This window comes from Nannobrachium achirus, assembly GCF_963921795.1.
Source record: "Nannobrachium achirus genome assembly, chromosome: 3".
Lineage (NCBI taxonomy): Eukaryota > Metazoa > Chordata > Actinopteri > Myctophiformes > Myctophidae > Nannobrachium > Nannobrachium achirus.
In genome coordinates this window covers 75,333,769-75,348,924 of record NC_137812.1, presented here as the reverse complement: position 1 = coordinate 75,348,924, position 15,156 = coordinate 75,333,769, and the positions used below count along the sequence as shown (strand labels likewise).

The window sequence follows — 15,156 nt, the reverse complement described above, 5'->3', positions numbered from 1 at the left end:
CTGCCGGTCCCATCACCAACGATGCAGCATGACTGACGGTCGAACTTCCGGTTGGTAGGAGCTGGTGCCAAAGAATGTATTCGCTCTTTCTGCTATTCTGTCTTTGTTTCTGTCTAATACAACATAATATTTCTAATTTACATAAAAAATAGTAATTGAATTCCAAAAAGGTAGCACAATGTTTAAATCAGGAGGACAAAGTACTCACATTTCCACTTATTTATTGGCACACACCAAAAAGGAACGCTTACGCGTTTCGGCTAAGAGCCTTCATGCTCTGACCAAGACTCTTAGCCGAAACGCGTAAGCGTTCCGAGGAAATGTGAGTACTTTGTCCTCCTGATTTAAACATTGTGGATGTGCTACCTTTTTGGAATTAAATTCCTATTTTTTATGTAAATTTGACTTTAGGTCTAGCACTCCACTGAGAAAACCATTGCTGATGCGCACCTTCTTTTTCTCATATATTATTTCTAATTACCAACACATTATTTCTTATTATGGCTTTAATATGTCTTATTCTGTCATTATAATTTGTGCAAGTCTTTGAGTATATATTTGATTCTATGTCTTTGTAGCTATATAGGCCTGTGTATCAGTGGCGTAGCCAGGATTTAAACTGGCCAGGCCCGGGACAATGCGTGCCTAATCTGGCGTGTTCTAGAAACCCAATCAGAACACGCGCCACACACACATGATTAGCAGCACAATGAATGTGTATTGGTCGAGTAGATGACAGACAGGTTGTTGTCTCCAACGTGTTTTGATTGGCAGGTGGAGGCTGAGGAGGAGGTGCGTTCCCATGGCAACCTGCTGGGCATGGGCTTCATGCCGTGTCTGCCCGGCGACAGCTTTGCCCCGCCCCTCCGGTCCTCCCCCTACCCTCTGATTGGCCACGATCTCTACAGCGCCTTCAGCTACTCAGGTAATCCAGGAGGAACACGGAGTTGTTCGACTTTTTAACGTTGATTTTTCTTTTACTCGTAAATGAATGCTCTAGACTAGAGCAGTGGTTCTCAACTTGTGGGTCGGGACCCCCAGGGGGGTCCCCAATTTATTTTGGGGGGTCCCCAGATGATTAACTTAAATGTGAAACATTGTTTTCTCTCTCAACAGTAAACAAACCAACACAAATTTTAAGTGTATAGAGGGTATCTGCACATTTCTAAAGTGACAATTTAAGGACTTTTTAATACCTCTAAAATGACAAATTAAACAATGGCCAAAATGTCAAATATTAGAGGCAGAAATTGTGAAAATAGCAGATCTACATGCTCACAACGCCTCGCGGGACATTGTGACACTTGTGGAACGACGCACAAAGCTCACTGCAACACTTGTGGAACACTTTCTCTGCTGTAAGCAAGGAAATACTTCATTTTGCTTTTAGTTTTGAGTCAAATTATTCATTTATTTATTAAGTAACCGTGTAATAAGCAGGATAACGTCTGGCTCAGCGGAAGTTATCGAGAAATCAAACTCTGACGCCAGAAACCTGTCTACTCACTCTGTGTCTCACTCTGTGGACAGTTCAGAAACCCGTCTACCGGTGACATCATCCTAATGTGTGTCTATAGGTTTTATACATATTGGGCTCAGTTCTGCTGAGTGATATTATTAATGTATTACTGGATATTATTAATAATGTACAGGATGTTATTCATGCAGTTTTAATATTATAAAATGTAAGCATTCCCTCGTGCCATCTGCGACGTGCCTGGGTCGGTATTCTGACGTATACAGAATGTGCAGAGATTTATTGTAAGATAAATACATATCATTGTATTTTTTGGTATTACTGATTGATCAATCAATATTCCTTCACTAGCCCAGAAACGTTTAAACGGTTGTGGGGCCTACACTGTCTCCTCCTCAGAATTCCCCAACTAGCTCTTTTAATAAAGATAATGATGTAACTAAAAGCTCCTTGTGTTTCAACACTTAGCTGGTTCAGTGCAGGCCTCAGTGGCTTCAGTGAATCAGACCAGTCTCTGGTGCTGTTTAAGTGCTTCTCTTCATTTAACACTCCGTTAGTTTGCTTTCCCCAAAGACACAGTAGATGAAGGCAGCGCTGCTGACTGAGAGAGAGACCTTACAGTCCTGTAGTCTTAATGTTCTGCTAAACAGCTTCTCTGATGTTTTCATGTCCCAATCATGTCCCCATCTGATTGGTTCTTCATGTGTACTCTATCTGCAACCACACAGTTACACTGTTTTGAAAGGCGCTATATCATTGTATTATTATTGTTAGTGAAAAATAAATATGGATCATAAAATGGTAAATGGTGCATTTATATAGCGCTTTTATCCAAAGCGCTTTACAGAGATTGTGCATTACATTCACCCATTCACGCACACATTCATACACCAGTGGCGGAGGAAACCATGCAAGGCACCAACCTGCTCACCGGGAGCAATGTGGGGTTCAGAGTCTTGCTCAAGGACCCTTCGACATTAACTCAGGGGGAGCCCGGATTCGAACTGGGAACCCTTCGGGAACCCTTTGTGCTCTAATAACGGTTTCTCTACCCCTGAGCTATGCCGCCCCATAAACGCTCATAAACCATAAGACACAAGATCTGATTGAGAGCCAGGGTATTCCATGGAACGGATAAAGGTTGGTATGTTCCAGACGCAGCTGCGTTCCAACTGACAAGCGCAGAAATGGACATTTTAAAGGGTTTTCTCACAAGGAACACACAAGGACAAACCGTTTGACATGTTTTTTTTGGGGGTTAACTGTCATAAATATCATAATATGAAACTTATAAATACGGGTCTCTAAATGTACCCAACAATTAAATTAATACTTGCACCAGAGTAAACCCCAAGAGCCCATTGAGTTCAATGGAGGAGTGGTGCAAGCGTGACATCAGGTATGACGTGAAATCACGTATATCCTATAAATAGGCAACCACGGGGTGCGCACAAGTAGGCCACGTGTGGCCTGCTTGAGCGTGAGGCGCAAGTTGGCACCTCCACACAGTTCTAGTTAGTATTACTGGTATTATGAACTTTATGTTGATGACGAGTAAACTGCAAGCTTGTTCGGGGCCCCAATGCGAGGTTTTCACGACAACACTTTCGTAATTTTACTCAAGTACATTTTGAATTCCAGACTTCAGTCTTTCTATATTGCAGTATTGATACTTTTACTTAAGTAAAACCTCTGAGTACCTTTTCCACCACTGAATGAGAGCGCAAGGAGAATGAGGAAGGAACAGTTGAACTGAGGTGTACAGAAGGGTGAATTATTATGAACTGGTGGAAGTGCAGGACAGAGAGAGCAGAGAGAGCACAGGTGGAGACGTTGGGAGGAATTTCACGCCTCGGTTCACCCTGCAATGCACCCTGGGAATTCTCCCTGAATAGACGTGTGAATGCAGTGTGTTTTCACATCCAAGACCAAGACCATCTCTGATAGTCAGGGGATATCTTAAAAAGTCCTGGAATAAATTCCTTACCAAAAGATTTTTAAAAGGTTTCTAGTAACACATCTCACAAAGACTGAAATTCAGTTTCCTTAGGAGAATCCGTTACAGCTGCTGAAAGTTGGGGTCCCATTAAATTAACTATACAGGATAAAACACACCAAAATAAATATGGTTTAAGTAGCATGTGAGGGGTCAAACTAGGGTTTTTTCATGATTGTGAATCCATTGCATGCATTAGTTTTGCACAAAAAACATTTCTTTGGGTAAAGGCGGCTCCCACAAAACTGTAAAAAGTGATGACTCATCACTAAACCATAGTTTTCATGGGGACGTTTTTAGCCCAAGGAATGTTTTTTGTGCAAAACAAATGCTTGCAATGGATGCAGAATCATATAAAACCCTAGTTTGACCCCTCACATGCTACTTAAAGCATATGTATTTTGGTGTGTTTTATCCTGTATAGTTAATCAGCTGTAACAAATTCTCCTAGGGAAACTGAATTTCAGTCTTTGTGAGATGTGCTACTAGACACCTTTACAAACACATTGGTGAAGAAATGTTTTGGTAAGGAATTTATTCCAGGATTTGACACTATATCTGAAGATATAGTGTCAAATCTGTGTTCACATCCAAGACCATTCTCTGAGAGGTTTACTTCCAGAAGGAACGAGTCAATGGACCAATTCCAATCTTCTCCCTTACTGACTCACTGATCTAGGGCGCATTCACCTTAAAGGACAACTTTGTTTTTTTTACAACAAGGGTTCATATTTTAGATTGTAATTAGAGAAAAGAAAAGGTGAGTGTTAAAATGTTTTCATTTGCTTCGTTCTATTGTTTTATCGCGTTTACCGTGCTAGAATGTGGGGCATGCGTACGCATGGGGGCATGCGTACGCATGGGGGCAAGTGGCTAAATATCTTGTCTTTTTAGACACAATAAGCCAGCAGTTTCTTTATTGCTATTTACAGCAACACTTCCAGCCCCCATAAGTCACATCCAACCAGGAATGTGGGTTGTGGTGGAAATTCACACAAAGACAAAATACTCAACAGTATCAAGGAAAAGACAAATCTCAGAACAAGTTGAAAGTCAAGTAGAAAAAGAAGTTTAATCCAAGCTGATCAGGATCCGGACGAGACAACACTTTGTCCAAAGAATAAAGAAAACTCAAAACCATGTGAAAGTATCAAATAAAACTATCCATGGACAGGGTCAGAGCACAAACTGACGATGACGGTGGCAATGACAATCTGATGCAGGGTGAGCAGTCCTTATATACTCTCAGGACTGTAGAACAAACGTGGGAAAGAGCCTGGGTGCAAATGATAGATGTGGCAGGTGCCAGCAAAGTAATGAGTAATTGCCGATTCAGCATAGAAGGAGTGAAGACCGACCCGGAGAAATCAAAGGGCTATCACGGGTTACTTATCGGTCATCCCCAACACGTGTAGGAGTGCCACGTGCAAGACATGGTGTCGCCAGGGGTGATAAAAAGGACACAGTTTTGCTTACTTAGGGAAAAGGTACATTTGATTGATGGGGGGATTTACAGATGGTACACTTCTTTGATGACCACTTGCCAACCCCTACTTCAGTATCTCGATTAACCCTATGTTAACACAGTACAATATATTTTGCCATTACATTCCCTCCTTTTAAACAATAACCTTCTTATTGATTAACATACAAAATATATGGTTGATTAATAAGTATGAGATAGATGTACAATAACCCAAATGATAACAAAACCAAGCATGCATAATACTCAGTGTACTAAAGGAATGTATTAGACTATGACTAATAAAAATAACTAAATAACATAAATCATATATTTTTCAAGAAAACACCTGTAGTATCATTTTAGCAAACACATCACACTTAATACAAGTTTCAAGACATGTCATCATTGGAATACACAGAGAAATAGCAAGGATTGTTTTTTCCGTGGGGAAAGTCCCTCTAGGTTGTAGCAAGCTTTATAAATATACATAAAGTAAGGAGGTTTTATGGTTTTACACCAAATATTACTGAGAACATAAAAAGAATAAAAACAAGAAACAAGAACAAGATCAACCCATTTGGAAGTAAGAGTCATACATTCGGACAGATGTAATTCTAAATGTTGCAGTTAGGCTGTTGACAGAATGCTCACACAAGTGTCTCTTTCGTGGCTCATACCCAGAGAATGGCGTGACATAGTCAGGTACATAATTCAAATGCATAACCACACACTGTCCTTCAGAGCCTCGGCGATCCAGTTGGCACCGAACGGGTTGAAGTGGCCTTCTTTTAACCTTTGGTCAAAGACAGGCAGGTTGGTAGAGCGTTTGCTGCCTGCGGGCAGTGCCACTCGTAATAACCTTGTAAAGTGTCATGGGCAGGTCTTTTAAGATGGTACAATAAAGAGCAGTGTGCAGGTTGGGGTAGTGGTAACAGCACTTAGCTGTTTAAGGAGGGACGGTGATGGGGAGGGGCGTAATGCAAACTGCGACTTGAGAGCGATGTCCTCACGTCATCCGTTGTTGTGTTGCCAAACACAATTCATCTAGTTGGTGCATGGCAATGCACTTCATCTGCTTCTCATCCTTCGCGCGGGCACGTGCCAACGTGCATTCATCTGCTTCTCCTCCTCACCCTCCTTTTGTCCTTCCACTGGTGGTGGTGGACGGTAGCACTTGCAGTGTGACGTGTGGATACTGGTGTTCCTCTCAGCTACCTTGACGGCGATGTAGGTGATTAACAGCACCTGGAACAAATTTTGAACAGAGACATAGCTGCCGATGGCAGCCGAAAGCAGCTTCCAGCTACTATCGGACCCAATCTCTGAGTCCCCGGAAGATGAGCCGTCACAGGCCAATTCTAGGTCAGCGTCTAGGAGGGGTCGTCCCTCAGGTCAATCCTAAGAATGCAAGCAGCATTAACAGTGTGGAGACAATTATGATCAAGCCATTATTCGTCAACAGTGAATTCTTGTTTAACAAGGATGCAGATCTCTATGTTAACAGGGAATAGGAAGCAACGTTGCAAGCTTAAGAACATTGCAACATTTCACAGTGATATTAGACATGCAAAGCAACAGTGTGTTATAGCATAGCCAACATGGCAGTGACAGGTGGCACATTTTAGAGTCAGTAAGCAACAGCGAAACAGCATGGAGTGCATACACAGTCAGGGTGACTGCTCTCCATTCCGACATGTAACCCACAGTCAGGTGCAAATAACACAAAATCATGTGAGGCACTCACAGGCCATCCACATAAAACAACAATACTATCTAGGTCTGCCTTTAAAGCAGCAAAAAGAAAGAAAGAACGTTGCAAGAACCCTTGGCTAAACTTAGTCCAGGTATTACCTTGGAAGATGAACTCAACCCAGTACTGACTCGCCTCATCCGCTGGATGCTATGAAAAGGATTCAAGAAGTTATGGTACAACACTCTGGTGTTATTCCGGCGAGATGTTGTGTGGTTTTAGCTCCACAGCCACACTCTCAGAGACGGCACTGTTCGTAACATGCAGGTCCTCTCAGAATATCCATGCGGTGGGTTTCTCCCTCGACAGGTGCCTTATAGACAAGTAAAATTGATTGATAGGAGATTCATCACAAGGAACAATCACTGCTGCAGCTAGAAAAGATTGAAAACAGGCCTATAAGTGCTCTTGGGTGTAAAGACAACCGGTTGTGTAATTTTAATGAGGCCTACATCATATTTGTGTTTCGCCAGAGTCCCTCAGGGATCATGGCAATTTAGAGATTTTAGTGATATCACATTTCGCCATAGGTGTGTGCCAGTCCAGTGTGTCTCGTCATCTGTCAGTGTCACAGTCCCAATTACCATGTATAGACCTATTTTGAAAAACTTTCTGCTCTAAGATTGTAGCAGTTTGTATTTTAGGGTCATCTAGCTCGTGAATTATTAAAGTCCAACTTTACTTAAGTAAAAGTATCAACACTGCAATAAATAAATAATCATACATTTTAAAATCTGCCAAGTTATTCACTGTTACACACTTTTTTTTTTTTTTTTTTTTGCATTATTTATTTACCGTGTGTGGTTATTCACCCTGTCAACGTTAACCAATAATCTACATTTTGGGACATGGTTATTTCAGACCTTCCATCTAGCATAGGTCCCCTATTCAGCGGTATCATCATTTTGAACTTTTTTTTCTTCTTTTTTTTCTTTTTTTAAAAGGCATCCATTACATCACATAATTACTAGGTCAATAGTTTCCTGGCTTAAGTGTGTTGGGTGCATGGCTGTGTATGTTTATGTTGTCACCTGAACTTTCCCTGTCGCAGTGCAAAGCAGAAAGGACTTCCCCAGGCCCGGATTGCAACACCTGGTCAGACCATCAATCAGCCTGGACACACCCACCTCTCCTGTCGTCTCTGTCGTCTCTATTGTCTCTGCGTCCCTCTCTCCTCTCTCTGGGCCGGCCGCTGAGCAGCTCCGGACAGACGGACAGACGTTTGGCCAGTGTCCTTGGTGACCGCAGTTATGGCAGCTCCCTGGCTCCCAGAGTCCTTCAGTGTAGTCAGCGTTGTCGCCATTGTCGGCGCCATCATCAGAGCTGTCGTGGTCTCTCCCTTTCCAGCCTCTGTTTCCCCTGCCTCCTCCGCGGACAGAGTTGTGAATCAGCTGGAGCATACCCTTCTCCATCGTGGCCTCTATCTTCTTCTTTGCTCTGACAGCCTTGTCATTAGTCACCTGTTCATAATGTTCAGCATGTGCTACACAATCAGCAAGTGTCGCAGTAGACCAGCCAACAAACTTTTGTTTAATTTCAGTTGAAATGTCCGGACGGAGGTTGGCTATGAAGTGGCTTCTCAAATGTGCCTCATATGGTGTAATCGGAATGACCCCCAGCTGACCGGTTGGAATGCCACTGTTGACCCTGAATGCAGTTGTCAGACGGTCGAGGAAAACCTGGACTGGCTCGTCCTGTCTCTGTAGGCAACCAGTCACTGCATTCACGTCCATCCTAGCTGGGTATTTCTCCCTAATGCTGTCACACAGAGCTCTCAAATAAGCCCTAAACTGGATGTTGTGGTGTGAGTCGTAGTCTGCTTCTCTCAGGCGGACGTCTCGGGCAGGCCATCCATCTGGCCTGACAGTGTTCCAAATAGTTCCCCCCTCTCTCTGTATGATCACACGCTGGAGCTCGTGAAGTGTGGGTTTCACATAGCGTACAGTGTCTGCGAGCTCTGTGGCGTATATCTCACCATTGTTCTCAAGTTTAGGCAGGTGGGAGAACACTTGGGCCATCTCATTAATTGCCTGTGCACGATAAACAAGAGAGACACCTACCGGGCCCTGTACTTCCACCATAGGCATGGTAGTGCGAGCTGGAATTATGTCCTCACCTTCTTCTTCCTGGCACGTCTGGCTGGGAGCGTCATCTCTCTCGTCAAGCATCTCACTCCTCCCTCCGACGGCACCTTTCAGGAAACACGTGTTCTGGTCCCATTGTTCAGCGCTTGGGCGACGCTGCATTCTCTGTTTCTCTCTCAACCGTGTGTGTCTATAAGGACCAGAGTCAGGGCTGGAGCCCCAAACTGCATCAGCATAACCAGGAGGGGCTTGGTAGTTGGGCTGTGCCCTGGGGAGTGACTGCGGAAGTGGGTGTACTTCTTCTCGGCCAGGCGGGGCAGGGGTCATGACCATAGGCACTGAGTCATTACGTGTTTGATCCCAACCTGGGCTGCTGGGCGGTGGTCGAGACAGCAGTGGAATGAGGGGGGGCTGGAGTTGGGGGGTGCTCTGGGCAAAACTTTCTCTCAGCGTCTCCATCATGCTGGTAATGTCTCTCTGCAGTGCAGCCCGGAGGTCAGAGGGGTTAGGAGCGGAGGCCCCTGACACTGACGCCCCTCCTTCCCCTGATGATTTAGCAGTGGCTATGGCTTGCTGTGCGTCGGCATACATGCTGTTGGGGGTGGAAGCCGCTACGGGCGGGTGCTGGGGAGGCTCTTGGCTGGAGGAACTGGACGATGAGGAGGCCGTTGAAGTCGTAGGTGACGGTGACGATGGTGGCGGAGGTGGAGGGCTGGCTCTTGGCTGGGCAGCAGGTGGGGGTGCGAGCGGTGTGCAATCCAAACCTGGGTCCACCCTTGAACAAGAAAGCAAAGCAGAACCAGTGCTGGGGTTACTTGCTCTTTGATAACCCCCTCTCAACATGCCTCTCTCCCTACTCTCTGCAACCTCTCTCCAATCCGAATACGCCTTCCAGTTAGCAATAAACCTTTTTCCTTTCTCTCTCTCTCTATCCTCCAGTCTGGACTTGAGTTTGTCTAGCTGAGCTAAACTAAAACTTCCTCCCTCAGGGAATCCCAGATCATCAATCCAAACCTTTATTTGTGCTAAATTATTGGGGTCCTTGTCCCACATGAGCTTGAACTTTGGGTTTCTTTCAATCAAATCCCTTTGATCTTTAGATAAGGATTTCCCCATAATGAACAGTAGAGAAATACACTTTATAAAACAGAAGTAATAAAACAAATGTTTTTTTTTTTTTTTTTACAATTAATAGGACAACAATAATATAGAATAGCAGCAGTCCCAATAGTGATGTTTTGGGACAATAATAGCAGCAATACCAATAGAGGTGTTTTTTTTTTTTTTTTTTGGACAATAATAGCAGCAATGTTTTTTTTTAATTTTTTTTTATCAATTAATAATGAGAAGAAAATAATGAACAAATTCTATATATATTATACACACGCATATACACACGTGTATATATATACACACATACACACATTCATCCATATACCTATATATTCACATTTCTCCAATTAACTAATAGAAAAAAGTAATAAAACAAATTGTATTCAGTGTTTCAATTAATTAAATAGTAAGAAGTAATAAATCAAATTGTATTCTGTGTGTTCTTCCTTCCACTTTTTTTTTAATTATTATTATTTAATAGTGAATGACTAATTAGACCATTTTAAATGTCTAATAAAATGTATTTGTGTTTTAATATAATTTATCCTAATATAATTACCAGCAATATAACACTGATCATTTTGGCATCAATATAGCTCCAAGACAGTGAAGATAATTTTAAACCCTAAATAATAATACTAATACGGGTAATAATAATAACAATTCCACTACAGTGAAAATAGTTTTGGCAATATAACTCCTGATAATGTTGGCACTAAAAATAGCCCTAGATAGCACCCCACACTTTTTTTGTTTTGTTTCTACAATAAGTCAGACAAATAAAAATGTCAAGTCAGTAGTCCAGTCGGGGAAAAGAGCAATGTGCAAGGTAATATTCAATTATATCAGCGAGAGTATCGTGAACGTAGCGAAGCCCATCAGAGCGAGGGATAAAAGTATGAAACTCAGAACCGATCCAGGAGGCAGAGAGCCTATGGAAGCACGTCAAAGCAGTGAGAGCATCGATGTCAAGCAACTCAAGCAAAACAGAAGAAAACCGTATCCAAGCCCAAAAGTCACAAAAAAAAATGCTCAGTGATTAATATAATAATAATAATTAAAAGAGCAGCGTAACTAACAACCAACTAGAGGTCAGATAAAGGTAGCCTAGTAACAAAGAGGTAGATAGAGGGAGTAACAGACAATCAATCAACGGGAGTCCGTATAAGAATGCGCACAGATAAGACGGCGTCAGGGCTAAAGGCATAAGCTCACGGCTGCAACCACTGAAGTACCGCAGAAGAAAAACGTAACCAATATTCCACCTCACTAAAAAGAAAAGTAATAAAACAAGCAACAGGAGAGTGATAAATAACCAACCAAAGAGGACTTGTGGCACAAATGCACAGACAAGACAAAGTCTGGGTCCTGGGGGTCAAAACGATCACACAAATCTCTGACAAGGGCTAAAGGCATGAGCTTTCGGCTGGCACCGAGACACAGATTTCAACTGTCGACAGGCATTTTCCCGTGCGGATTCCACACCGCAACTTTTAACGATGTGAACGTCTTCAACACCGCCCAGACTAAGGTGCTGGGATAACCCTAACGTGCTCAACAAAAACCGTGTGCAGGGCCTCAACTCCGGGAACTAAGTTCCCCACGAGGAACACCCCAAAGAAAGACTCAATGTGCGGGTCTCAACTCCGGTGAACCAGGTCCACCCCGGGGAACACCCCACATGCAACTAGCACGCGCCTGTGTCTCACCAATCTTACAGCCTCAAAAGCTCAGAAAAGTACCCAACCGTACCCCTTGCACGGAATAGCAATTTAACATAGACAAACCAAATTAAATAGAAAGTATTTAAAAGAAACCACCCATTCCAGGCCCAGACAAGAAAAGAGAGAAAAAAAAATGACAATTTTCCGTAGAGAAAAAAAGAATGTCAAATGTGTCAGGACCGAAAAAGAAGCGCGTGGTTTTAATTATAATCTTTAAACAAGTGTGTAAATTCTCTCACCGTGTCAAGATTCCAGCGCTGATCCCCGCGGGAGCACGGAGCGGGTCCCCCACACCAACCCCTCCTTGGCGAGTCGAATAATTTTGCAGCCGCAGATGGGGAGGTATGGCAGAGAAAACTCTGGGTGATCAATCAGGAACCGCACCACGCGTCCGCGACGCTCAGTCGTGGAATCCCACTTCTGAGACCAAAATGTGGTGGAAATTCACACAAAGACAAAATACTCAACAGTATCAAGGAAAAGACAAATCTCAGAACAAGTTGAAAGTCAAGTAGAAAAAGAAGTTTAATCCAAGCTGATCAGGATCCGGACGAGACAACACTTTGTCCAAAGAATAAAGAAAACTCAAAACCATGTGAAAGTATCAAATAAAACTATCCATGGACAGGGTCAGAGCACAAACTGACGATGACGGTGGCAATGACAATCTGATGCAGGGTGAGCAGTCCTTATATACTCTCAGGACTGTAGAACAAACGTGGGAAAGAGCCTGGGTGCAAATGATAGATGTGGCAGGTGCCAGCAAAGTAATGAGTAATTGCCGATTCAGCATAGAAGGAGTGAAGACCGACCCGGAGAAATCAAAGGGCTATCACGGGTTACTTATCGGTCATCCCCAACACGTGTAGGAGTGCCACGTGCAAGACATGGTGTCGCCAGGGGTGATAAAAAGGACACAGTTTTGCTTACTTAGGGAAAAGGTACATTTGATTGATGGGGGGATTTACAGATGGTACACTTCTTTGATGACCACTTGCCAACCCCTACTTCAGTATCTCGATTAACCCTATGTTAACACAGTACAATATATTTTGCCATTACAGGGTCCCCATCCGGAATCAATGGGGGTACATTTACTATAATCAAGTTTTTGTCTTGGAATGTGAAATATACAAAAAAGTATCATTGAACTCAAGTCTCCATGGCATGAGTAATCAATAGAAAGAAAAGTAATTTTGAGGGTGAACTACTCCTTTAATAAACCTTAGAGTTGTTGTGTGGAAATGAGGAAAAAAAGTGTGTAACCTTTAACTGTTTGACCTTTGCCCTTCCCCCCCCAGGCTCCATGTCCTCCCTGGCCTCCAGTGGGGGGGCGGGGTCGCTGCTCCAGGTTCCGGGGGCGTTGCCCTCCTTCAGCCACGCCTCCCTGGGCTCCGTGCGCAGCTCGCGGCCAATCATACGCCTCAGCCGCACCTCCACCCAGAGCTTCGACCAATCGTCCAGCGGCAGGTACAGTGTACAAGGTGCACCACACCAGTGGTTCTCAAACTCTAAAGATGTCACGGTCTCGTCTTAACTCTGACAGGGTACAAATGGAACCAAATGGACCCTTAACACAATCAATGCCAGCCCATTTCAGTGTTTTTTTACGACCACAAGAAAACGCTGTTTACACATCTATCCGTTCTGTCCATTCTTTTCAGTACCCTGGGTGACGTTAAATTCCACCATAGTTACACTCATAGGTCAATATTTAATCAAGCTAATTAAAAACTGTTCAGGGTGTTCATAAAAGCCTGATTAGACGATAAAATTACCAAAAGTTTGAAAGTGAAATATCCCTTTAACTGCTTTTTTGTCTTCTGTTATTGATGATATCCTATGCATAGCACTGTGTTCTATCTGTCTGTCTTTCAATGTTGTAAGACATGTATATGAGATACATAAAGCGATTCCTGTGTAAATAAGACGTAAAGTTTACTAGTTGACCTTTTAGTTGACCTTGTACCAGTGAACTGTACTGTCATGAAACTGTACGTGGTTTTTTACATTTTCCTATGCAAACTTCTAATACATTCTTCAATCAATCAATCAAGGTCGACGCCCCTCAGGCACAGCCCCGCCCACATCCTCAGACCTCGTCTAAGCTCCGCCTCTCACAGCGTGGACTATGGCCTTGGCCCCGCCCCCGGCAGCAGCGGAAGCGACCGGCGCAAACTTAGCTCCGCCCACAGCATAGACGGCTACAGGGTGGGCCACGCCCCCCACGACGACAGGCGCAGGCTGAGCTCCGCCCACAGCGTGGATGGATGCAGCCTCGGTCCATCCGGCTCGGAGGACCGGCCTGCCAACAGCCCCGCCCACGACGCCGGCAGGCCCTCCTCTCATTGGCTGAGCCCGGACGACAGCAGCGTGGACAGGAACAGACTGAGTCCCTCCTACATCCCCGATAGCTCCGCCCCTCAGAGGCCGCGGTCGGCGAGCAGGCGGCTACGTAGACAGGTGGGTGAACCGTCCCCGAACAGGGGGTCCGGGACCCCTAGGGGGACCTCAGTTACTAAATCAGTGTAACTGAAAATAACCGCACGAAATAACCGCACTAGCCTAAGGACTATCTACTCTGTTAGTTATGAGAGGGCCCGCGAAATCTAGCAAAAGGGGCAGCTATTAAAAAAATTGACTAAAGCAGGTATGAAGGGGTATGATAAAAGGATAAAAGATTTAACCCTATATGTGTTTTGGTCTGGATGCCTCCTTTAATAGGCATGCTAGGGTTAATGTAAAACAAAAAAAAGGTTCCTATCACACACAGATTTGACAGCCCCCTGTAGTAACTCTGCAGTATGGCCATGACATTTTTTTTTTTACGTGTGTGTGTGTGTGTGTGTGTGTGTGTGTGTGTGTGTGTGTGTGTGTGTGTGTGTGTGTGTGTGTGTGTGTGTGTGTGTGTGTGTGTTCCAGGAGGCCATGCGATGTGACTCGGTGGATCTGGGTGGAGCTTCCACGGAGGAGGAGGAGCCTCCACCCTGTAGCCCCGCCCCCTCGCTGGAGCGCTCCCGCAGCGTGCACACCCTCAAGCCCCGCCTCCCTCAGAGGGTCATCGCCACGCCCGGCCGCCACGCCCGCAGCCACAGTGACTCCGCCTCCTGTGGGGGGGGAGGGGCCCGGATAACAGACGACCCACCACAGCTTACAGGGGGCAGTGTAGCCGATAGCCTACCGCCTACATCTAGTTTAAATGATAGCCTACCACCTACAGGGAGTTTAAATGATAGCCTACAGCCTACAGGGAGTTTAAATGATAGCCTACAGCCTACTGGGAGTTTAACTGATAGCCTACAGCCTACAGGGAGTTTAGGGAGTTTAACTGATAGCCTACCGCCTACTGGGAGGAGCTTAACGGACAGCCCACCAACCACCTCCGGCCCGGAGGCTCGTGGCCCCTCCCCCCGGTCGCGGTTGGACGCCGACCAGGAAGTGATCCCTGTGGGCGGTCTGGACTGCCAGGAAGTGAGTCGTGTCGGCGCTTTGGCCGCTCGGCTCGGCACATGCTCCGCCCCTTCCCCTGCCACATGCCCCGCCCCTT

At 44.7% G+C, this 15,156-nt stretch overlaps 1 protein-coding gene across 1 annotated transcript in view; it reads left to right on the top strand.

Moving 5' to 3' along the window:
- Positions 1-15,156, top strand: part of LOC308282456 (voltage-dependent T-type calcium channel subunit alpha-1H-like) — a gene marked incomplete at its 3' end in the record, with an annotated part of 293,092 nt that overhangs the window by 277,688 nt on the left and 248 nt on the right. The window contains exons 36-39 of the mRNA XM_080722802.1: positions 775-925; positions 12,911-13,079; positions 13,733-14,072; positions 14,532-15,156. The exon at positions 14,532-15,156 is cut by the window's right edge and continues 248 nt beyond it. Of these exons, the coding sequence (XP_080578928.1) occupies positions 775-925; positions 12,911-13,079; positions 13,733-14,072; positions 14,532-15,156 (1,285 nt within the window). The remainder of the gene's footprint in view (positions 1-774; positions 926-12,910; positions 13,080-13,732; positions 14,073-14,531) is intronic.